This window comes from Haliaeetus albicilla, chromosome 3 (genome assembly GCF_947461875.1).
Source record: "Haliaeetus albicilla chromosome 3, bHalAlb1.1, whole genome shotgun sequence".
Lineage (NCBI taxonomy): Eukaryota > Metazoa > Chordata > Aves > Accipitriformes > Accipitridae > Haliaeetus > Haliaeetus albicilla.
The window spans coordinates 52,997,102-53,022,461 of NC_091485.1; the positions used below are offsets into that span (position 1 = coordinate 52,997,102).

A 25,360-nucleotide genomic window follows, 5' to 3' on the forward strand; every position below is an offset into this window, starting at 1 on the left:
TGTAGTCTTGGGGGGTGCGGGTGGCGTGTACGGCTGCGCCGCGCGCATGCGCGGTGCGAGGGTTCTGGCGGCCGCGTGTAGTGGGTGGAGGCCGCGCCGCGGGTGAGTACCGGGCCGGTGCCGGCGCTCGCTCCGCCTGCGGCCGCACCGCTCGCCAGCCCCTCCGCGCCTCTCCCTCGCTACGGAGAGGCTCGGCAGCCCCCGCCGGCCGTCTTCAGGCCTCTCCCCACAGCCCGCGGGCCCTGCCGGAGATGTCTGGGGCGAGGGAGAAGAAGCGGGCCAAGAAGATGAGGAACCAGCCGGCTAGCGTGACCCTTCCCGCAGAGCCGGGGCCCTTCCCTGGCGGCGGGAGCAGAGGCTGCCCGCCCTCAGGTACGGCTGGGGGACCCCCTGCCCAGGGCCGGGGTGGGTGACCGCGGAGGGAGTGCCCCCCCGGCCTCAGGGCTGGGTGTCCCGCTCCCCCCCCCCACCCCGGCCTCAGGGCCGGGTGTCCCGCTCCCCCCCCCCCCCCCCCCGGCCTCAGGGCCGGGTGTCCCGCTCCCCCCCCCCACCCCGGCCTCAGGGCTGGGTGTCCCGCTCCCCCCCCCCCCACCCCGGCCTCAGGGCTGGGTGTCCCGCTCCCCCCCCCCCCACCCCGGCCTCAGGGCCGGGTGTCCCGCTCCCCCCCCCAACCCCGGCCTCAGGGCCGGGTGTCCCGCTCCGCCCCCCCACCCCGGCCTCAGGGCCGGGTGTCCCGCTCCGCCCCCCCACCCCGGCCTCAGGGCTGGGTGTCCCGCTCCCCCCCCCCCCACCCCGGCCTCAGGGCTGGGTGTCCCGCTCCCCCCCCCCACCCCGGCCTCAGGGCTGGGTGTCCCCCCCTCCTCAGCCCCGGCGGCCGGCGAGGCGTGTCCGGTGTGGGAGCGCCCCAGGGCTTGGTCCCCTGCTGTCGACTCCTTTAGCTCTGGTTCTGCCATAAATCTCGTCAGTACGTGCATCTCTGCGTTATCCCATCGGTTACACGACGAATCCCTCTCCGGGCTCTGCGATTTCTCGTCTTAAACTTAATTTGGATGTTACACCCCACCCAGTGTCCTCCCTTCTCTTTTCTGTCAGACCTAGGAGCTGCAGGAGGAGCTGGTTTAGCCTGCTGTCCCTATGATAAATGCACTGTTTTTTCCATCAGATCAGCATGCCCAACCTATTTGCCTTTGTGGTTCCTGTATCTATGGAATAGTCTTGGCAGGAGGCAGCAAGGCGTTTCCCTAAAATGGCAGTATTGCTAGGTCATTGCTGGAGCATTTTGTGCACAGGTAACCTTTGCAGCTGAAGACTGAAGGATCCTGTCAACCTGTATGCCAGATGCTTTTTTAGTCTGCGTGTTTTGACTTGGGTCCTGTATGCTTCAATCGGACTTTGATTTCCACACCCACACCCCCCATTTCATGTTTTTATTTTGTTACCTATATTATTTCTGGAGAAAAAGCACACATAAGAGCAGGGCTTGTTACTGTGAGGCCTTCAGAAGTTGACAAATTGCATCTTTGTGGTTGAACAAAAAAACGCTTAAGTGTCACTGTCTGTGTAGGTGACTGAAGAGTTCCTAAGCAGACAGAATGACATAGCAAATTGTGGTCAGCCCTGTCTGAAGATTTTGGAATATCATTACAGGAGCATTGCCAGATTAAACACATTTTTCTAACTTTATGTGTAGCAGGGAACTTCTAAGATTACGTGGTAATGTTCTTCTGTCCTGTTGAATAGCATGCATTTTCATCCCTATAATGTTCTTCTGTAGTGTGAGTATCTCAGTTTTACAGGGCTGTTTTGTAGAAACAGGAGAGACAACAATCTAAATAGTAGTTATAAAACTATGGATCTAGGTAGTACCTGAAATAACTTATTTTTTCTGTAGGTATTAAGTCAGTCACTGTCTTTTGAAACACTCTTCCATCTTCTGATTAAAATATTTAGTTTTTCCATTCTTAGGCAAATGTGGTAGTGAAAGGGTGTGTTTGTGATATGAGTTAATTGCTGTCAGGTTACCCTCCCACGATTGACTTGGGCTGTAGGTCTACACAGATTTTCTGACTGAGGCAGCATCTACCCCTCTCTCCCAGCTATTTCTTTCTCGCATTCACCCACCTCACTGTCTGGACAGTGCTGCTCTCAGTCATGTGGAGAACCCAGATCAGGGAGTTATTCCACAGAAAAACTAAGTTCTGTTTCCACCTCAGATTATTCTTTCATTTGAATTACTGAAGTTCTGTGTGATGTGTGGTTGCATCGGGGCTGCAACAGCATTGCTGCTGAACATAAAACTTCAGCTTCGTGCTGATTTGAAATGGAAAAAGGAGGTTCTTTGCCATTTTAAGTTCACATAAATTGATGATACTGGAGGTGAATCTGCTCCTGGCTGTTCCTCATGCCAATGGTAGCATTTTTGGGACAACAGGATAGGCTCGTTTAAGAAGCTGATCAACCTGAAAACTGATTTTTTTAATCTCTTACCCCATTTCTCCTGACAGACAGGTTGATTTTTCACTACAGAAGCACCCTGAGCTGTATGGCCCATGTTCCCTCAAGCATTCATCTTGATGCAGTGGGTGGGGTGGTGGGAATGGCTGGCTGGGCCCTTCTTAGTCCAGTTGTCCAGCATGAGCTGCCTGAGAACCATATCTCAAGTAGTGCTAGAAATCTAACCAAGACTTAACTGAATAGGTTAAATAGAAACTAATCTTTAAATATGGACTTCAGGGCCCTCTTAAACTTGAAGTACTGTTAGGTGCTTATCACTCTTGAAAGGTATTTCAGTACCTTAGGAAGCTTACTGTAGACTTTAGTTATTTAATTTCAATGTTGATTTAAATGCCTGTACCAGAAGAGTAACTTACTGCACCAACATATATGTATCACGCTTACCTTATTTATTGCTGTAACAGAAATACATGTGAGACAAGAATACATTTGCTTATGGGAAAAAAAATAAAGGGGCAAGAGGGAAAAATATTAACTTTGCCAGTTTAGTACTAAAACCCTGAACAGACAATAGTAAAAATCACTACTGATGTTGCATAGACCAATTTTAGTCAGGTTTTTCCTATTGGGTCTGATAGAGTATTGAAGTTAAAGTCTGGATTGGGTAGCATTTTCAGAATGTGCAAAAGTTACTTAATCTACTGAAGGCTTGCTGCAGGACAGTGCAAAAATTTTATTTCTTCCTATAAAAAAGAATTTAACTCTTCTGATTTCTGATGGCTTTTTCAGGTGCATATATTAAATATAAAAGGAGGAATGTGCTATGCAATCTTATGAGGAAAGACTGTGCATAGTTATCACTTACTCAAACTACTTTGCATTTCTGTTACCTCTTTTCATCTCTAAACCCTCCAGGAGATGTTCGTTCTGAGCAGCAGTATCATCAGCAGAAATTTTCGAATCAGTCATCTGGGCCTTCTTACAGGAAAGACCAATATTTTCCAAAAGGGCAAAATAGAGGAGAGAGAGGCCGAGGAAGGGGAGGATGGCAAGGAGGATGCCAGAGTGTTTCTGAGGAAATGCCAAAATACATAACAGGTTTGTATATAAGAAAAAGGTCATAATTTATGTGTCCAGGGTAACTTGCTGGTGATTGAGTTTGCTGTCTGTTTTTGTGCAAGAGCAAAAATTAGAACTGATGCTATGTTCTTCTGTTTTTCCTAATTTTCTCCAAAATACAGAAGTAGTTGTGTGCTGGAATAAATGATCAGTTTTGTTCAATGAGTCATTTCAGACTTCTGAGTTAAAAAGTTGCACTTACTTGTAATAAGGGATATGCATTTTGGTTTTTGTTTGCCAGCAAAATGTGTGCTGAGAGTCATATGCTTTTAATGTAGCCAGTGAAACTGGTTTTGCCCATGATGTGAGTTAAAGACAACTTTTAATCTAACAACATTTTTTTAGGAGAGCGGATTAGCTTTTCAAAATGTGGCAGTGCTCTGATAGTAGATACACTTCCATAAGCATAAAACAAGACCAATATATTTGATCATTTTAAAACAGTCTGTAATATGATTACTGCTTCCTTTTTTTCCATGCTGAAGTTTTTTTCATCTCTCTGAATATCATCTGAAAAGATTGCTACTCTAATTTAATAAAGAAGTACTTAAAGCAAATAGGACTTGTTGGTTATACCATGGCTTTCAGAATAATTTGTGTATAAGTATTTGCTTAACCATATCTGTAAGCTTCAGAATGTCTAAAGAATTGAAATTTCTTCTGTAATAGTGTACAGTATTTTTATCTCAGGGAGTCATTAGATGGATGTACTAGGAATACTCTGCTGGAATTCAGTAATTTACGTAGTGTCCCCTTCTTTGATCTTTGCCTCTTGTCACGCTCTGATGCAGTTCTTTTCATTCCAGTGTCTACCTTTGCTCAAGCTCGTGCTGCTGAGATCAATGCCATGTTGAAAGCAGTTGTGCAGAAGTCTTCAAACTCTCTAGTTTTCCAGACTCTACCTAGGCATATGCGAAGGCGAGCTATGAGTCACAATATTAAACGCCTACCCAGGCGGCTCCAAGAGGTTGCCAGGAAAGAGGTATAAGTGTGTTTTATAGTATTTGATAAATTATGTAGTGGGCATAGCTATTGCACGTTGTTCAGCTGTACATTTATTAATATTCAGACCTGAGCTTATCTGCAAAACTTCCCTGCGTACACAGGTTCTCAAACTTTGACTGACATTTGGATTCAAAAAGCAGGAACACCTCAGTTTTAGATGGCAGCTCAAGTAGATCTCACTAACCACTTGGCTTTGTGATTACTTGACATCTTGAGAAGTTATTAGAGTAGTGATGATGAAAGGGTCCACTGCAGGAGGGGTGGTTCAGGCAGTGCATTGATCCCAGGTGATCCAGGAGTCCTCAGTAACACTTGTCTGCCTTGCACCCCACCACAGCTGTGGGCTGTGACCCTGCCAGCCTCAAGCCAGCACAGCCCATTCATGACTGGTGCAATGGTTCATGTGTTATAGCTCAAATGTGGGAGGTACGCTGGAGTTGTTGGCAGGCTGTGTGCAGCTTAAGACTTACTAATTGACTGTTCCTGGTTGCTCATGAAACTCCCTCATTTTGTGGCAGTATCTCAGTCAGAACACTCCTGTGGAGTTACTGGCCCCTTGCCCACCGTGCTTTCCTGTTTTTGAAAAAAAAAATTAAAAAATTGATTCAGCAGGATATCTGATGTTTAGCATTGATCACTTTATCGTCTCTAGACACTTCTTAAAGTGATCAAGTGAGTTTGCTTGGTAAGTTTTCTATGTATTAAGGTTGACTGATGAGTGTATTTCTTGCATTCTATTTTCCTTGCATTGTCTTTTTTAAGTTCTTTGAGACCTGATGCACTCCACCCTGAGTTCCTGAAGATAATTGTTCATAATTCAGAAACTGCTTTGGGTACTTCTCACGTGTTCCTTAGGGCATGTTTTATTGGATCTTCATAACCTGTATTTCTTCTTTTACTGCTCTGGTTGGCATTCTTTTTGCTTTGTTAGTTGTGACAAGAGATGCAATTTGGCCTGTTTTCTGAGAACTGAAGGAGGAAGGCACGGGCTGTTTTGTGTAGTTAGTTATGTGCTCTATCCTTCTTAAATAATCTGGATTTCTTTAATGTTTATGCTTGGTTCTTCTGTGTCCTGCTTTTTTAACTTCTTTCACATGATAGCCTTTCTAACTTCTCTGTACATGCTCACACTTATTCTCCCATCCTTGTTCCCACTCCTTGTATGATTCTTGGATTTTTGAGATTATTTAATTGGCCCTGGTGCAGCTGTATTTCTTCTGCTATGTTTTCTCAGTTTTTTTGTGTAGTTTGTGTGTTTGTACTGGCTGTTTTGTCTCCTATTTTGTCACAGCTTGTCATATTTCCTGTGCTATTTACTTTTGTAAAGGTTCTGCCTATTACTTTTCAGTGTTTGAAGTCTGCTTCTTCAAAGTTAACTGTCCTGACTCTGCTACATTTTCTTCCTTTTTCTTAGATCCTTTATCATGACAATCTTTATCCAAAAATTTACTTAGACCATCTCTTACCTCTTCATAAGCTTAAAGACATACATTTTTCATCTACAATACCACATTCCTTTTTCTCTAATTGTCTTTCTGAACCAATCAGTCACATACCATTGGTCCAGTGGCTTATATTGCCTTCTTGGTGGTGGAATGATGGGTCTGATGGGAACATATTTTATTTTTTTGTGCATTTCTATTTTGATTTCATGGGTTGCTTCAGTGTCTTCTGTGCTCTTGGCAGTGATCTTCTAGCATTCTCATTCCTTTGTTATTCTTATAACCAGTGGTCTATTGTCAACTGTTCCTTGGTGAGCTTACAAAGGACATCCTAAGAATTTTTTTGTGTGTCTTATAGTCCCTATTTCTTTCTACCACTTCTCTTCACAAAAAGGCAAATCAAACATTGATTGAGAGAGTCAAGCCTTCCTCTCCAGCCATGCATTCACCTATAATAATTTAGGCCTTGACTGGGTATTGGTCAAGGAATTTGTTCAAGACATCACCACAGTCCTTTCTTGTTCACTTCTACACATTGTAGAATCCTTAGGGTCCTACCTGGCAGTCCGAGAGTCCATACTGCTTCTGTATGAGCTCAAATCTCCAGGTGTTCCTAATGTCCTGTTCTTTTGTTCTTGTGGATATACTGATGTTGGGCAAAAACTTCACACAGAAGTAGCAGATCTTACTGTTCACTGGTAAGTTTCTGAATGTGTGGGCATTTTGGTTTATCTATGGGTTTCAGTCAAACCCCGATCCACTTGTGTGGATGGGGCTTGTGTATAAAGTTTCAAACTGTTAGTTAGCCTCAAGAATTGTGGAGAACTAACATAAGAATAAAGTATAACCTAATGCTAGTGCTTTCTGTATCCTTACTTATGTCAGCCTTTTTCTTCTACAGAAGTTTGTCCTTTTGAGATTTACTTCAATATCCTCTCTTTTAAAAACAGGCAGAGAAAGCTGTACATCAAAAAAAAGAGCAGTCAAAGACTAAATGCCGCAAAGCTAGAAGGCGCCACATAAATTTGGTAGCAGAGTTTAATCGCAGGCAAAGAAAGAATATTTGGCTGGAGACACATATTTGGCATGCAAAGAGATTTCATATGGTAAAGAAGTGGGGATACTGTTTAGGAAATAGCCCTACGGAGAAGAGCTACAGGGCTTGTTACCGAGCCATGACAAAACACTGCCTTCTTCAGGTACCACGTTTACATCTGTTTTCTTTGTTATTTTGCCAGGGTGAAGTAATCAACTGTTCAGTTATAATGAATATTTGTGTCTCTTTGAAGTACTGTTCTGTCAGCTAAGTTAATAACTGCTAAGTATGAAATGAGTGATTTCAAAATTGTAATGAAGGTTGGTGAGTATCAGAGAACAAGATGAACCTTTAGAAGAGTCTTATAGTAACTATGACTGAAATACTATATCTTGAGTCTTCTCAAGATCTAAGAGATTCAGTTAATCCCTGCATTATCTTCTTGAGCAGGATGCTATTGAAGACAGGCACTTTGTTCCATGTCCCTTTTGGTCTGTTGGTTTGAGAGGCAGGTTGGCCCTCAAATGAGAAATGCCTGACAGCTTTCCTATAACTAACAATTTTAAGCTAAAAAAGAAGACTTCTTTCTGTTTGACACAAATTTTAGTGAATGAAAAATTACTACTTCAGTGTAAATTGTGAAGTTCTGTCTGGTTCTTCCTTGCCAGGCTCACTTTCAAGAGTCATTCTCACTTTACCATTATCCTGTTGTTTCAGGACTTATCATATTATTGTTGCCTGGAGTTGACTGGTAAAGAGAATGAGCTCCTGAAGCAACTTGCACGAATATGTAGCATTGACACAGGTAAAATTTATATAGTTCTGTCCTGGAGCTGGGATAGAGTTAATTTTCTTTCTAGTAGCTGGTATACGGTTATGTTTTGGATTTAGTATGAGAAGAATGTTGATAACACACTGATGTTTTCAGTTGTTGCTAAGTAGTATTTATACCAAGTCAAGTCTTTTTCAGCTTCTCATGGCCAGCCAACAAGAAGGCTGGAGGGGCACAAGAAGCTGGGAGGGGACACAGCCAGGACAGCTGACCCAAACTGGCTAGAGGGGTATTCCATACCATGTGATGTCATGCCCAGTATATAAACTGGGGGGAGTTGGCTGGGGGGGGTTGTGGATCACTGCTTAGGGACTAACTGGGCATCGGTCGGCAAGTGGTGAGCAACTACATTGTGCATCAGTTGTTTTGTATGTTCTAATTCTTTTATTATTATAATCATCATAATAATTATTATTTTTTTCCTTTCTGTCCTATTAAACTGTCTTTATCTCAACCCACAGGTTTTACTTTTCTTTTTTTTCTGATTCTCTCCCCTATCCCACTGGGTGACAAGGCAATGAGCAAGCAGCTGTGTGGTGCTTAGTTGCTGACTAGTGTTAAACCACGACAAGTTCAAAAAAGATTCTGAATAGACTAAAGGATGACCCATCCTTTTCTTTTTTTAATATCCTACCAATCTCAGTAGTAGTAACACAGCTGATACTGAGTTGTGATTTTGGTTGAAAAACATAATTAAAATGTCTCCTCCTAGGACTAGATCTTATTTTCAGTTGCTTATTAATAAACTAATTGTGGTACAGCATTAGCAGCCCAGCAGCCAGACTGAATTTCAATTTTTTTGTTTTTTAAACAAGAGAGTATTTTGTTTTTCAATAAGTATCTTCTTCTTTAGGATTAACATTTGAAGAGGCTTGTTGTCTGTCTGGAAGATTTGAGGGTTCCCTGAATCTTTACCGAGCAGATCACTATCCTGAGGATATGCTTGGTCCTGTTACATTTCTTTGGAAACCCAGGGATGGGTCTGAAAACAGACAGTTGTGGATCTGGGTGCATCCAGCTCTCAAACAGGTATTTTTTTTCTATATAGTTGAACTCTGATTTCTTTATGCATTGTACATTTTTAATGCTGAAGATACCTTCTCAAAAGTGTAGAAGCGCTGGATATAATACATGGCTTTAGGAATTAAAAGTTAGAAGACTGTTTCTGCTCTAACAATGTTAATATTCTGCAGCTTATTTTTATAAAGCTTGCACAGAAGGTGCATGCCTCTGAGGTTTTTTTTTCTGGTGTTTGAGCTTGTTAAAAGTTTTCTGGTCTCACTTGCTTCAGGATACATTTGCAATATGATGTTGCTTGATTCACATCCGTCCCACTGGCACCCCCAACAGGCTAAGTTTAGTCTCATCACAGATAAACATAATCTAATACTTAGCTCTGAACTTTAAAATAATAAAAAAAAGTAAAAATTTGTGCGCTGGCAATTTTTCTTATGTTAATTTGAGTGAGAATAAATTCTTAGCAACATTCAGTATTACTTTCAGCTGTTGCTAGCAAGTCGTGGACTTCAGCAGAATGAAGTTTATTCTCTTAAATCCATATAGGCAAATAAAATAGTAGGTGTAATTCTTAAAACTGTACTTAAGTTTTGCAAGGCACTGCTTATCATCCTAATCCAAACTTTTCATTTTTCTTAAGGACATACTGAGAGAGTTAAAAGCAATTTTTCAGTGTTCAGAGCCTGAAGAAATCTATATTCCTGAGCCTGTTGCAACATCAATTCAAGAGCAAAAACAAATGGATGTTGTTCTGACCCTTGGCAAGAAAAGAAAGAAGGAGGATAAAGAAGGAGAAAAAGCTGTGCCAGTGAAAAAAATAATTGGTGACGGCACTAGAGATCCATTCCAGTCCTACTCTTGGATCTCGCAGACTACTGGCATTGTCATCAGGTTTGTTCATAGTAGAGTCAGAAACTGTGACCCTTAGCCACTTAACATAGCTGAATTCTGGCTTAACAGTAGTAGGGAAAAAAATTGTGTGTTGCACAATTGTACGTTCACCTGAAATTTTCCTGTTTCAGTGATAAAACCATGGAGATTCTCAGATATCGCCTGATTGGCCCATTATCACACTCCGTCCTTACAGAGACCTTGAAAGCTGCTTCTCTCCAAACAGTAAGGAAGTTGGCAGTTTGGATATTATTGTAATTTTGATAAGGTTTCTAGAATGTGCAAGCTTGTTTTTGCTAGAAAGAATCATAAACTATCTAGCCTTACTTATTATAAAGGCTAACCTATGTATTTCTACTCTGTTAGCTTCTCTATATTGAGCCTCTTGACTAACACTGATCTCGGGAAGAACTCCAATCTGGATTTTGAGTGGGGGTAGGAAGAAAATAGAAGCAATGGTGCTGTTGAGCAGGCTATGTAGTTTCTGCTGTAGTGGTGTATTCTGCTGAGAGGTCCAGAATAATTCATATTCCCTTCAACAAACCATAGATCATGTTTCTCGAGCAATGAGCTAGAGCACCTAGAGCTAAAGACATGTAAGGTATAGAAAACTTTTGTGTTTTCAATCAAACATGCAATTTCTCCAGGATTTAGTATTTTGTCCACCTCTTGGCGCATAGCATCACTGAGGTTTTAATGGGGGTTTTTTTGTCTCTTGCAGCAAACATGATGAGGTCATGAAATCTCTGTCTTTCTGTAAGAAATAATTAGCCACAGAATTAGGAAGCATTGTGGATTGCTTTGTTTATTTTTGGAACACAGGTTAAACTGAACAGCTTATTGGGCGTTACTGTAAAGTGGAGTATAGGAATAGACTGCATCAGGGAAAAATGATTTTGGTTTGAAACTTGAAGAGGAAGAAAGTGACTGTACTGGTCAAGGCAAACTGAGAGTGAGTTCATACTGATAGAAAATACTGAATAACCACTTGAGTTTAATTAAGAGATGGTGGATGTTTTCCAGGAGATGGCGGATTCAGAGACAGAACTGAATAACTGGTGGGTAGAAAACTGCAAGGACTCTGAAAAAGTATCTCTTCATCAACGTCAAAGTGCTATCTTTGAACTATTAGAAGGTATTTGGGCATGTGGGTACTATGGGAGGAAGGGGAAACTCTTAAACTCTAATGGTCAAAACTGGCATGCTAATAAGTTGACTTCCATTTGGAAAAGCTTATTTTTTGCTTGATCAAGAGAGTGATGCCATTGAGCGTGTGCTTGGGTAATTATCGTGACATGTCAAAGCTATGAGAAATGTTACATTGGGAATTTTAACCCTCTGTGTAGTCCAAACTCTTTAATAGATAAACTGAATCTTGTTTCTTATCTTCATGAACTTACATTTGAGGTTTTTGATGGTATATACAGTCTGACATATACTCTCACTCTCTCCCCCCATACACACCAAATTAAGGCAATAAGTAGTACAATACCTCCACAGATAAAATGGTAGGCTCCTACCCAAGGTGAAAGTATTATACCTTGCTTTATATATTTTTGTTTCTAATGAACGGTTGTGTATTTGGCTGAGTTGTAAAGTATCGTAAAGTTAACACCATTTCCTCACTTTCTAGCACTGAAGCAGGTAAGGAACTGTGTTTGGTAGATCTCACACTATACTCGAGCTATCCAATGTGAGGCAGTTAAGCAGAGATGAGGTAAAACTTTTAAAAAAGACTTTTTCATTTCCTTTTTCTGGAAGACAAGTATAAAACAAAGGTTGTTTGTTTTTTAAGATATGTGCCAAATGCAAAGGATGAATTGAGTCTGTAAGTTGTGAGAGTGACCTCACTTCTACGCTAGCATAAATGTAATTGCAAACTAAGTCTTGCTGCTATTGTTGTCTTTTCTTACTGGACATTTAACAAGCATTGACGAGTTTTCAGAACATGTTAAATTGAGTACTCTGGGTTGCTTCTCTGGCTTACAGGGGTGTCACATCCCTGCAGGCAAAAATGCACAAAATAGTAGTGCAGAAAAAGATCACAACTTAATTGGTGGTTTCATGGCAATGTTCATCTGTGTATTTTTAAAGGGATAAGTTCACCATCAGAAATGCCACCAGGTACAATACTGGGCCTCACTGTTGGAGATCCTCGAGTCAATTTGCCAAAAAAGAAGACAAAAGCCGTGCCAGACTTTGAAAAATACCAAGGTAAAATGCCTTGCTTATATTATGCATCTGGTGGAACTGCCAAAGGCAAGAGATTCAGTTTCTCTCTACACTTTTGTTTTCATTTACTGTCATCTTCTACTGCTTGGCTCTTGCTGTTTTCCTCTAGCATTTGATTTCAGAATGTTTTCTTCCCCTTTCCACACCCCCGGCAGAACAGAAACAGCTTGAAAGTTGCATAGGTTTTAGAATAGCAGTTGTGAGGGAGGGACATGCACCAAAGCTGGTCTTGTGCTCAGTGGAAGCCTCTGTCTGACCATACAGATGATCCAGGTTCGAATCCTGGCAAGGCCAACCAGGTGCTAAAAGCTACTTAGTAAGTTTCTGTTTGGTGTTTAGTCTTCCTGATGCTGTTTATCTTTCCAAGAAGTTATCTGCTGTTTCTGGTTGATAGTCCTACAATGATGAAAGTTGCGATTCCACTAAAAAAAAAAAATTACCATTGCAAGATTAGTATTTCAGATGGCTAAGACGCTGGTTATGTTAAAAAATGAAACATGCAAGCATGACTTCTGAAACTTTGGTTTCAATGCTGACTTGCATGATATTTCAGTGCAAAATTCAAATTCAGTTGAATGTGAATGTCCTTGAAAAATGTGCAAGAGCATATACAGTATACAATGGCACTTCTGTATAGTGCTGTGTAGGCATTTCCAATTAGGTTGACTGGACACATACTGCCTCACCTAATATGAGAAACATAATAGCCAGCTAGCAAGCAGTAGCAAATAGGACAAGTTGAAGGTTCCCAAGACTTGAAAATATTTCATTTCCTTGGTGGTGTGTTTACAAGACACTAGAATAATCTAGTCTTACCTTTTACTTAAATCAGTTTGAACACCTATTTCAGTTACTGCCTTTTAGTTCTCTGCACAGCTCTCTGTTATTTGGGTTTTCTTACCTCCTCCTGTTCTACCCTCTGTATCTAGAACAGCCTTTCTCCTGTTAATTAGTTCTGCTCAGCTAACTTTGTCATCATTAATGTTCCTGTTGGAAATGCTGCAGCATACATGACCTCTACTTTGGTTCCTTCCTGCTGAGAAGTAAGGTGAGCTATATAGCACTTGTTTACAGGTACTGGTTTGAGCTGGTAGAGGAGTTAGCAACTACAAGAAGTAATTTGGCTCCCTTCATTCTGCTTGTCATGTCTATGAAGATGTGTTCAAGAAGGAAAGATCAGCAGAAGGCATCTAGGCATTGCAAATATCTCATAGTAGTTTCTCTCCCACTGCCAGAGCTGGTTGTCCCTCAGGAAGGAGGGCCAATGTAAAGAGGTAATGATGTAAGATAGGGAGTCAAGAGGAAGAAAATACCTATGCCTTTTTTCCTTTGCCTGGCTAGAAATGGACATCTTCAAGATCTTTCTACTTGGTGTTATCCTTCACTTGCAAAGTCTTCTAAACCACAAACATTCAGAAAAGCTAGTGTTGCTTTCTGGTTCACTTCTGAGTGTTTTTTTTGTTTCATCATGAACTTAAAACTGCATCTGTCCTCTCTGACTTTTATTCAGGAGAGGGGGAAGGTCCTTGTTCAGCTAGCAAGGAAAGGTAAACTGCATGATACCTTCTAATTTAGGTTCTGCTAAAGGACTTGATGTTACATACTACTAAATAAGTTGAGTAGGCAGAAGGATGAAAGATGACAGACAATACAGCTGTCTTCTAGTAGAAAATCAAAAGGACATCATGGTAAGGGAGTAGAAAAGGAGAGGGCAGCCCTCCTACAAGAAGCAGTTAAGGAGAGAATAGGAAGGACTAATGGTTCAGCAGGGAAAGTGGCTGCTGTTTTCCACATTTCCCACCTGAGTGACTTCCTAATGCTGTATGGAAAGAGTTACATGATCATTCACAATCTTCTGCTATTACGTGTGCAGTGGGGGAATCCTGTGGCATCGTAGTTCATCTGTCCTACCTGAGAAACTCAAAACTGAGGTCTAACTGCCGCTCTACTGTCTCCCTCATTGAGTATTCCTAGGTGTTAGTTGGAAAGAGAGGCTATTGTTACTCTCCAAAGACTGTTGTTCCTAACCTAATTTTGTAGCTGACTATGTGACAGCTACTACCTGTGCTATATCTCTGCCTTAATGGGCCTCCTTGTTCAAGTAGTTAAAAGCAGAGAAGTTAATTTTTTTTTAAATACTTCTAGAAAATTAATCCATGTTAGATTATTAAGCTTGGATGCTTTTATAATTTTTCTAGTCAGGGGAAAGCATTCAAGTGCATTTAATTCTTGGTGGTTTTGAAAGAAAAAGTACAATTGCATATGTATTAATGAGAGGAAGCCTAGACATAATCAGTTATTGTGTAGAATGCATTTTATGTGTAATCTGTTCCCTCTATGCAAGCATTATGCTTTCTTGCCACTGTTCACTGTTTCAGAATCCATTGTAAGGTCTTCCTGAATTCTGTCAGCTTAGTTTGTAATCCCCTTGGAGTGTGGGGTCTTGTTGCATATTTCACTGCCTCTATATGCCAATTAGATTTATTCCTTTTTCCTATAAGCCTCCCTGATTACCTGGCAGGTTTGCAGGAGTTAAAAAATCAGTTAAATATATGAAGGAGAGCCTACCGAAGGCCACTCAGTGCAAAAGAATCACCTCTAACTGAAAAAGTCTGTAAGCCACAAGTGGCTAGGAACTGGCAGAGTAAGGAAATGCCACACTACATACTGATTCTAGTATTGTACTCTTCCCCAGGACCCTGTTATTGGCCACACTTGGACTCAGATTACTGAAATATCCAGCAAGAATTTCATCAAAAGCAACATATTCCCAAAGATTATTCTAGTTTGATTTAGCATTTTTGCCAGCATTTTTCCAATCAGTTCTGTCCCCTCATTCTACTGGTTCTTTTGTCAAGAGTGACCCAGGAATGGAACTATACTCCTCTTCAATTTTTTTGAAGGGCAATTTGTTTAACCAAAACTGGAAGGAATTTAATCATGGCACATAAGTATACATCACTACAGCAATAGTATTACCAACATTTCCACAGTAATACCCACCCAAGAAAAACATAGACTTCTCTAAGATCTGTAATTCCATTTGGGTGGTATTTGCCCCTTCTGTAAGAAGAAATCTTTTTCTGAGCCTTAGAACGACATAAACTTTCTGAGCCTTGGTTTTGTTGTAACCTTACTGAGATGTGGTAATATAGTGAGCTGATCTTTATTTAAGAAATGTTAGTAGTCATTCATTTGCCTTAATGACATGTCATGTTGACTGAGCAATAAAAAGGAACCCTTGCTGTATTCCAAACTTTTTTTTTCCCCTTTTTGCTTCCCGGATATTCAAATACTATTAGGATTAGTATTAGTAAGATTGAAATGGCACTGCATATGTTAGCAGATTCTGTATGTGCTTTAGCTTCTCTTGTTCTTTAATGTTGTATAAAAGCTAACAGATTTTCTTAGGAAATCTACTAATTTAAAAAGTTGCATTGTTTGTCAAATGAGTGAATAGTTTAGGTAAGTTACAGCCATCATCTTTGCTTGTAGATTGTCATCCATGCAATCTGTGAAATGATACACATCTGTCCATCTCTCTTTTTATTTTTTTTAAAATGCTGTTCTAAGATGTGCCTGTGTAGTTTTCCCCTTGTGAGTGACATGCTAACAAATCAAAGGTAATTTCAGTCTTGCCCAGTTACTCTCACTCCTGAATGCATATGCGTGTGTGCAAGCTGTGTGTTATAGACACGTGCTGATGGGATTTAATTAAAGAACTGTCCTCATTTCTTCAGGCTGGGGGATAGAAATTTTGTGAATAAATCACTTTTCACTGCCTTCTCAGCAGGTTTATGCCTTCTGGAAGTCAAGACTCCCAGTAAGCAGTCAGTGCTTACAAGGCTGCAAATTAGTGCTGTTCTTTTCTCCATTTTAAAGTACACTTCTGACATTTTGATACGCTTTTACTGTCTTCTATGGGAGAATGTGAATTCCATTGCCTTAAAAACTGCTCAACAGTGGAGCTTTTAAACAATCAGTGAATGAGATGCATAGAGGGAGAATGCAGACACAGAGCCTGAGTCCTTGCCTGTAAATGCACCGCTCACAGAGGTTTAGGTATCTGGCATCAGTTGTCCTGGTACCATGCACCCCTGCATATGTATGGCTCTGAAACTGCTCCCTAGCAGTGCTTATATTTTTGCTTTTACTGCTGTTTCCTCACAGAGGGAGGGAAAAATTTCAATTAGAACTCTTGCTCTTAGGCCTGTCTTCTAAGACTGTTAAGATAATCAGCTATGCGAATCAGAACAACAGCTTGAAATGGAACAAAACCTTCCTCTATCTGCCTTTATTGTCTAAGCACCAACCCCTGACACCAGCAGAAGGAGATAATGTGCTGATTGTCTCTGAGCTTTGTGTGCTTAGTAATACAACTCCCTATTTCCTACTAGCTCTAACGTCTTACTTCTACTATCATCAGCAACTTATTCATCAGTAGGGTTATTTCCCCAGCAATCTTAAAATGTGGACTGAAGAAAACAGGAGAGAGGTAAGAAATAAGAGAACTGGTGTGAGGATTTGGGATTATGATTTGAATTATAGTATGCTTAGTAGAGAGATTAAATTCTCCAAGTTCAATGGGGATCAACGAGAAAGAATGTACTAAGTCAGAGAAGGATATTTTAGGGTGGTGAGGAGGATATTGGATGGACTGTGGTGATGGAAAGAGACTGACTTAAAAGGGCTTTCTAAAGTGGAAAAAAACATATTCATGCCATTATAGAATATAGGAATTGTAAAGAGCTCCAAGAATATGGCAAGGATAAACTGCCTGAACTGTAGTAATAAAAAGAAGTGGTAAAAAAAATTCAGACAAAGTTACAGTGAATAATTTACAGTTGAAGAAACTAGAACATGTTTAAATAATTTAACATGGAAGAGATTCTGGTGTTCACGAATGCTTTCTGTACAGAAGATGGAAAAGTCACTTTCCTTATCTTAGGTTTGCTTGTAATTATGTGCCCTTCCCCCTTGGTTATCTGTAAGAGTCAGGAAGGAATTCCTCACCAGCCCTACACATGGTTTTGTGCCTTGCCTCTAGGAGTGTTGAGCTTCTTTTAGGTTCATGCTCAGGTTCCTGTCCTTAATTTTTAGCCTGAGAAGGAATTCTTCTGGTTTAGTTGGCAGGGAATTGGCAAGGATTTCCTTTGCAGTTGTATCGTTCTTAATTTGAAGGAATGCCACCATAATCTGATAATTTCTTCAGTATTTCTTCCTCTCATGTAAATGTAACTCATCAGCAAGAATGCATAGCAAGTATCAGCTTAATAACACCATCAAGCTGTCAGGAATGCTGCTGTATTTAATATTTCTTTTGAAGGATTTTGCAACTCTTGGTAGCGTGGACATCTTAAGGATTATAGATTTTAAATAAATCATTATTGCAATTATGTTTGGCAGTACCTATTGTATTGTTAGTACCACTGAATAATCAATATCTTCTGTGCTCAAAGTCTTTGTCAACATTAACTGGAAAAATTAGCTGAATTTCTTTTGAAATACTAAGTGATTTAAAAAACAAAACAAACCCCAACACCTTATGTTCCTTTAATATGTAATCCCTTGTAGATGACAAAATGAGCAGCAGTCCCTATAAGTTTTAATCACAGAACTATTAATAAGTTCATTTTATTGGTAAGAATTATTTTACTTAAAATATGGGTCAGCATGCATTACATAATGTACACTGAAGGCTTTTAATCCATAGATCACTAAAGGTAGGTATACATTTTCTCTGCTTTGGTTAGACTGCAAAGCTGAAGAAGAGTTAGGTTATTTAATACTTCAACAATCAGTTTTAAAGATAGAAGTGTTATTTATCTTCAGTAATGCATACAACTGTTGGTCTGTGCATAAGCAAAGAATAGTCCCTTCCTTGAAGTGCAGAGCCTGAAAAGATCCAGAGTGGGAAGCTAGTGCTAAATAAGTAGTTGCATGCTAGTCATATCCATAAAAATATTTCTTATATGTACATTTCTTAAAGGTCAGCCTGGCTTCTCTTACAAGTTTACTTAGGTGGACTTATTTCAGGCTTTGTAATGTTGCTCTTTCTGATTTTCACCAAACCCATTGAGCTTCACACTCTGCCTGAAAGGTCAAATTCCAGAATATTAAACGTGCCATGCTGAAGATGTAACTTACATTGACAAAGGTGATGTAATTTGTAATAAGAAATGCCTGTAAGAGAATGCCGGGTTAATGCTTCTAAAACTAACAGTTTACTTCATATTTTGTATTTGGAAAAACATGCGATAGTAAGATATTCCAGAAGCAATGATGTTCGTTAAGCTTCTAATAGTCTGTTTCCTTAGTTGTCTGCTCATTGTACTTATGATAGTGGGGTGGTTTTGGTAATTTGATACTTGAGCCACAAGAATTGTTTTGATTTTGTTTGAAGATTCTCTTCTTTTGTAGATAATGATAAAGTTAGGCAGCTGTACCTGGAGGGTGTACCTGTAGACTGTGCACACAGCTTTATCTGGGACCAGGATATCTGCAAGAATGTCACCGAAAATAAAATCTCGGAGCAGGTAACTAAGAAGGTGGATTGCCATGGAGAAAATGTCTAATGGTCTATAAAGTCCATATAGCAAGACTCTTGAAACTTGTATAAATCCAAGAGCAGTAGTTTCCTAATGTCATAGTATCTAGCTGCTGAGTTGAAGTGTTTATTTTGTAGCCTTTGTGTAATGTTCTTGCACAACCATTGTTCATGATTCAATTAAAAGGAAGCTTTATTGGATTGTCTACAGACTAAATAGTTGTAGGTTTATTTATCAGAACAGTTTGGAGTTGGATTTTCCTACATCACCTTGACTCATGTGCAGCAGATAAAAGGGATGAAGTGGCACAGAGGAGTGCTGGCCATTCACTTCTCAGTCATAGCCAGGACGATTCTCCTGACAAAAGATTTGCGGAAGTTGGAAGGAAATAAATCCCTCTGGTTCTGAACTGCAGCCCACTGTGTTGTGGGCGTTCTGGGCAATAAACTGTGAATATCTAGAGAGCTTTAAATGTGCCATTACAGGTTTGAAATCTCCTGTCTTGACATTTCCATTGGCAATGGAGGAGCAAACCGTAAAATGCATGGATAAAAAGGTGATTTAGTCACAAGAGGCGATGAACTTTCGGTATCGTTGTAATTAAAAAGAGAAAATATTTGTATGGCAGAAACATCTCTCTAATGAAAATACTCTTTTTATGAAAATTAATTTTTATGAAAATTAGTTTTGTGCTCTTTCAAACTGGCTGACATAGTGTAAAAAAAGCAGAGTACTTACAAAATATTACACTAGCACATAACAGTTATTAGCACAGTCTTTTTGTACATGACAGCGTTCTTCATGCTGTCATAAAACGTAATGTTTACCGTATAAAACAGCTGATGCAGAAAGGACACATAAAGAGGCAGTCTGATGGTCTATTTTTTTATAAATGTATTCTTAATGTGGTACAATGAAATATAACAACTGGTGATTGACAAAGCCTTGGTGCCAGCATGCTTTGTGTGAAAATGTTTCATGACCAAATGTTCTTCCCATCTCCCTGGATGTATTTCAGATTTGCTCCATGTATTGACAGACTGTCTGAAAGCACCTGTTCAGTCTAGTCTGGTGCACAAATCTATAAATATCGAGTTGCAATACTTGTTTTTCCTCCTTCATCTGTGCTGTACATTTTTGCTGTGAGTTTCAGTACCTGCTCTCCATCAAGGTCATGGAAGTAAGAAGGGGAGAAAAAGGGTGCTTAGTACTTTTTTCTAAAAACATTTTTCATGCCTCAATGAAGGTCAGTTCAAATATGTAGCATATTACTAGTGTATTTTTCCTAGTTATAAGCTCACCTCCTCTCTGTATCTTGGATGGGTATCTGGAAGAGGGAAAAATGGTTACTAACTTATGGGAAATGTCTCCTCCTCCTCAGGATTTAAACCATATGAGAGCTCAATTACTGGTACCTGGATCACACCTTGATTTGGGTCCTTGTGAATCTAAGATTCCCATACTGTTGGTGCAGCAGCCAGGGAAAATGGCTGGAGAAGATCGACCAGGATGGGGGAGTGGCTGGGATATCTATCTCCCAAAGGGCTGGGGCATGGCTTTCTGGATTCCTTTTGTAAGTGACTTTCATTGCAAATTGCAAGTAAATATGAAAAATTATATAATTTGGTTCAAAATAATCAATTTCAGAGAGTATACTTCACATTGTGTAACCAATTCACAATTATAGGATCAAAATCCCACTTTAAATGAGGGTGTATGAACTGGTTGATGACAGAGGCTTGGTCTTAAAATCTTAGAAATAAACAATAGCTTTCCATATCTTCTGTTGGGTATAACTGTGCCCACATGACACTCTAAAGCAGGGAATCAGAGTGGGGAGTAAGGAGGGAAAGCTGATGCCTGTAGCTCTTTGGTTTTGTGTTTTGACAGGCATATGCCTCTAAAGAGAAATCATTTCATGCCTGCTGCTAATCCATTTCCAGCTTGGCTATCTCCACCGCTCTGTCAACAAATTGGTTGCCTCTGATTTGAGAGAAAGCTTGAAACACAAAGTTTGAATTAAGCTTGAATACTCCTGTGGTGCTGTTTGGAGCGTTCTGCTTTGAATGTTTAAATGGCAGTTTTAATGTCCACAGTTGAATTTATGCTTTTGAACGTGCAGGGGGATTAATTGTAGTGATACCTATTGTATAGTTAAAATACATTGGGCAGTGACTTTGTTGAAGTAATACAACATTGCTGGCAACATACAAGGTCAGAACCTGTGAAATTCTCTTCAGTTTTTTTGATAGCTTTTCAGAATTAAATTTAAAGAGCATGACTAAGATTTTTGTTGAAATGAGCATCTAGAACTGTGAAAACCATACTTAAGTTTATTTTTTTTGAAAGATAAAGTGACAGACTTCCCATTTTCTAAGGCAGTAGCTTCTGGAGTATTAATATTTTGTTTCAGTTAGGAGCCTGGAATCAGTACAAACATTGCTTTTTTGGGTTTTGGTTTTTATAACAGATATATCGAGGTGTACGAGTCGGTGGCTTGCAAGAGGCTTTAAAACATTCTGAATATCAAAGAACACCTCACACTCCAAATGATTTCCCAGACTGCCAGGCAGGAATGCAGTTTGCCAAAGAACTGGAAACCAGTCTTCTTGAAAAATTCAAACGGTAATATTAACTTAAAAATTGATTGCAAGAATGAAAAAAATGAATACTGCTTAAAATATTCCCTTAATTATCTGTTGTGTTCATTTAGACTTGGACTTTAGTGAGATCTTTCACTAGTGTTATAAAAAAGAAAAGAATCCTAGATATATTTAACAGAAAAGCTCTGCTTAACAGGGCATATAAATCAACTAAAACCTTCTATTCCCAGAGATATGCTCAGTTATAAGGCTATAACAAGGCTGCATAACAATAAAATAAACAAAGCTGTTTCAAGCTCCCTTAGCAGCAGATGAGGGAGGAGGTGGGAGAAGGCAAAGGCAGAACATCAAGTATGTAATAAGTGTTAAAGAATAAAATGAATGAAGATGTATATTTCAGTGCTCACTTTTTAAATACCAGGTATTCTGAAGTTTGCCTTCATTTTCACTACAATAAACACAGAATTTGTAACCATGAGTATGGAGTAACCAGAAGTGTCCTTTGCAGCAACTGGTGTCCGTTCCCCTTCCTGTTAGGAGGGGGAAGTAGGAGAAGTTTAGAGGAAAAGGTGGTGATGTCAGTAACAGGAGATAGAAATATCCAGCATGGCTGAAAGGATATGGTGGTCAGAAATACAGCAGCGTTGTCTAGAAGTATAACTATAAAATTCTTGTTCAATGAGATTACAAAGGGAATGCACAGTTAACTTGCTGTTCTAAATACTTGGTTTTGAAAATAGAAAACATTATTAGGCCAGCAGGACAAAGTAGACAGCCTTTTGAAGTGCTAGGGACTGAATAAGGGCCCAGGAAACAAATATTCTTACCTACTTGATTTATCATTTAGACGTCCACCTGCAAAAAGGGCAAATTATGTCAAGCTGGGCACTCTGTCCCCTTTCGTCTGTCCTTGGGGGCAGCTGACAAAGAACTGGGAAGTAAGAATGAAAGCTTCAGGAGAATTTATACCTTCTTCCCCACACCGTGAGCGCTGTGCAACTGAAGGGCATAGCTTTTATTACCCCAAGGAAGAAGTGGTCAAAGAAGCTTCCCCCAAGACTGGTGAGGCAGAGGAGACCATGGAAATAACAAGCTCTGAAGGTGCCCTAAAGACAGAGGATGTTACAGGCACCCAAGACTTTGGTGAGAGAGATGAAACTATGACAACAAATGACTTTATTGTTCTCAGGTATGTCAAATTTATATACATGTGTGAGGTGTTATTTCTTTATTGGGAATTACTGAATTGGGAAAGACCTCAGCCGTGATTATTTAGATGAGAAAATTATTTGATCCAGATACAGTGAGGAGATTAAATTGTTTTGTTGTGGATCAGAATTTGCTGTTGAGTGGAAGTCCTTCTGCTTTTCCCCAGCAAACTTGGTGACTGGATGAAGTCAATTTCTTGAATTATTTTAAATTTTAACACTCTTCAGTTTAGTGTGTTCTTGGAGTTGGCATATTCTGTCTGCTTCCAGGCAGATGGAGCTTTTAGAGGCTCATGTTTGTGATTTTTGAAGCTGTTGCTATGTAAATGAGCTTGCATTCTCTTTTCTAATACATCACCACAGGTGGTTCTTGCACTACTTAGTAAAGGTCTATAAAGAAAATAGAGAATCCCCTGCATTCCAATGCAACGCATGAGGGCAGCAACAGTGTTTGGAAAGTGCCTGAATGCAGGTCTTTCATTTTTGTGTAGTTATCAGGGGAAGAAAATGTTGGCAGTTCTGGACTGCATTAATGTCACTGAAGGCTTTAGAGCATTTGTGCTTTAACAAGTTTTGGGGGTTTTAACAAGTAATGTCTCCTTCTGAAGAAACAGCCTCACACATGAATTCCACTCACCCAGGTTCTTTTTGTGCTAAGAGTAATACAAATACCAGCTTGGAAGGTTACAGAAAGTCCCAGGGCTTTTTTTAATCATGCTTTTGCAAATATGCAGGGCGCTGGATTTCTGTTGTACTACTTGTTAACAGCTATCCTTGATGTTTATTTTAAAAACTTTTAATAGGAGCGAGAAACTACTAATGCAGTTATCAGCCTGGTGCTATCCCACTGCTGGAAGAGACCGGCGAGTCCGCCTTATTTCTCGACTGGGACAGAAGGATATGACTGAAGACATCTTTTTGCCAATCTTGATGAGCTATCCAAGGGCTCTTGTATGGGTCAACTTGTCCCTCTTGAGAAAAGGGAACCCTGAATTACATGCCATGATTTGCATCCCGACAGAAGATGACTTGCTGCATCTAAGCAAAGACAGACTCTTCTGTGGTCCTCAAGAACCCAAACATCGTGATATATTCAAGCACAAGGTACAGAAGCTAAAAGAGGAGAAGAAGAAGAAGAAGAAAAAGGATAACACGAAGGCTCTAGAAGGTGACCCTCCAAGCGTTCCAGATAAAGAAACAACTGAGGAGCATGAAGACCTCATTCTTGGTCTTTGGTCAGACGCTCTCCCAGATGTTACTTCCCACTGCTCCAGAACTCTCTTGGGATATGTTACTCGAGGGGATTTTTCATTGGCTGCGGGCTGTGGAGAAGCACTGGGTTTTGTTAGCTTGACGGGGTTACTTTATATGTTACACAAACAGCCAGCAGATAAAAAAGGGCTTGTTTTGTTAAGAACTCCAGCATCTTTACAGTACAGATTTGCAAGACTTAATATTGAGGTTTAAGTATCATTGCAATGCAGTAGAATGCCAAAACCAAAGAATGTCTGTTTTGTCTTCTGTGGCCTTTCTGATATGTCTGAAATTTGAGGTGATTCTGAGCCCCAACAACGTCTTGAGGATTATGAAATAATTAAAAAGCTTTGTAGCATTATTCATGAAACTAACTAATGCATAAACAGACCTAGTATTACTTTTGATGTCTGCATTGCTAAGGATTTCTAACAGTAACGCATCCATTATCATGATCTTCTTTAAAGAAGCATATTGTTCATCTTTCACCTCAGAGTAGTGGATGCTATAACAATACACAGAAAATAATTTCCTTTTAGAAATCTTTTGGTCAGGTGAATTGTAACCTTCCAGTGCACTTTCACATGAAACTGCATGTGATCTGGACTGGTGTGTATAGCAAGTGGCTTTTCCTCATTTCTTGTGTCTGAATACATGTGGCTGCAGTGGAACAGAGCTAAGTAGAGAAACCTAGCCTAGGAATCAGAAGAGTACTTACTGTGGTGGAAAAGCTCTATGCTTAAATGAAATGCAAATAAAATATAGCCTGGCTATATAATCTTGAATTATAGCAACTGGAGCTCTTAAAATTGGAAAGCGTATCAGTCTCTCTAGTTTGGGAGAGAAAACTCTTATTTTTTGAAAGGTAATAAGCCTTTCAGACGCAAATTGCTGTTGGTGTGTCAGCATACATTTTCTGTTAATAATAGGGGATATTTTGGTTCCTTAAAACATGAGATTATTTTTGTATGGAATGTGCTAGGATTTAAGGTTTCTTCATGTTACAGTATGGTTTATGAATGTTGTTCAAACAGTCATAAAACTTGTATACTGGAGCGGTGAGGGGAGAAAGATGTTTGATTTGACTGGGGTGGTGTGGGTTGTTTGGTTGGTTTGGTGTTTTGTTGGTTTTTTTAATAATAGCCTTAAGCTTCTAGCCATTCTTGAGTTAAGCAGCTTGAAAACAAGTTTACAATAATACACTGTAGTTTAGCAGTAGCATGATACAAATATATGCCAGTTGGTAAAATTACCCTGAAATGATCATGTATAAATAAAAATGTAATCTATTCTTGATTCAGGAGTCTACTGACTAAGCTTGATTCTTTAAGAAATTAAATATGTATCAGTTAATGACTTTGTCTTTGTAAGTACCAGTCTGCAAATTAATTCCCTCATTCACGGTTTTGTTTGACAAAGTCTTAGGCGAATAGATTAATGTTGGCTGGAGTTGTTTGTTGGAGGAAGGATTTAGAGTACCTTACCCCCACAATTATTAAAATTTAGGGCCGTTGTTGGATTAAATATAGCACACATGTGGGGACGGGGGGAGAACATCTCTGAGGGCAAGGGAAGTATTGGAAGTGGGGCAGGATTTTTTTTTTTAAGTCTTCAGAAGACCAGTTTAAAAATTGTGCGCTAGTTGGAGTTACAGCGGCATGTCGGACGGAAAGATGCAGCCTCCAGCGCAGCTTGGACTGCAGGTCCATGAGAAATCAT

The 25,360-nt window shown here is 39.9% G+C and overlaps 1 protein-coding gene across 2 annotated transcripts; it reads left to right on the forward strand.

Moving 5' to 3' along the window:
* The first annotated feature begins 61 nt into the window (after positions 1-61).
* POP1 (POP1 homolog, ribonuclease P/MRP subunit) lies at positions 62-24,944 on the forward strand. 2 transcript variants are annotated; one of them, XM_069779749.1, is made up of 16 exons: positions 62-102; positions 233-372; positions 3,370-3,552; positions 4,380-4,555; positions 6,971-7,219; positions 7,774-7,861; positions 8,742-8,917; positions 9,546-9,796; positions 9,928-10,021; positions 10,820-10,931; positions 11,891-12,010; positions 18,449-18,564; positions 19,958-20,149; positions 21,047-21,201; positions 22,027-22,368; positions 23,191-24,944. In XM_069779749.1, the coding sequence occupies exons 2-16, from the start codon at positions 252-254 to the stop codon at positions 23,852-23,854; spliced, it is 3,039 nt and encodes a 1,012-aa protein (XP_069635850.1). In that variant the 5' UTR covers positions 62-102; positions 233-251; the 3' UTR covers positions 23,855-24,944. The 2 variants fall into 2 exon arrangements, with proteins under 2 accessions (XP_069635850.1, XP_069635849.1); XM_069779748.1 differs by having other exon boundaries at positions 71-372.
* Positions 24,945-25,360: the final 416 nt, after the last annotated feature.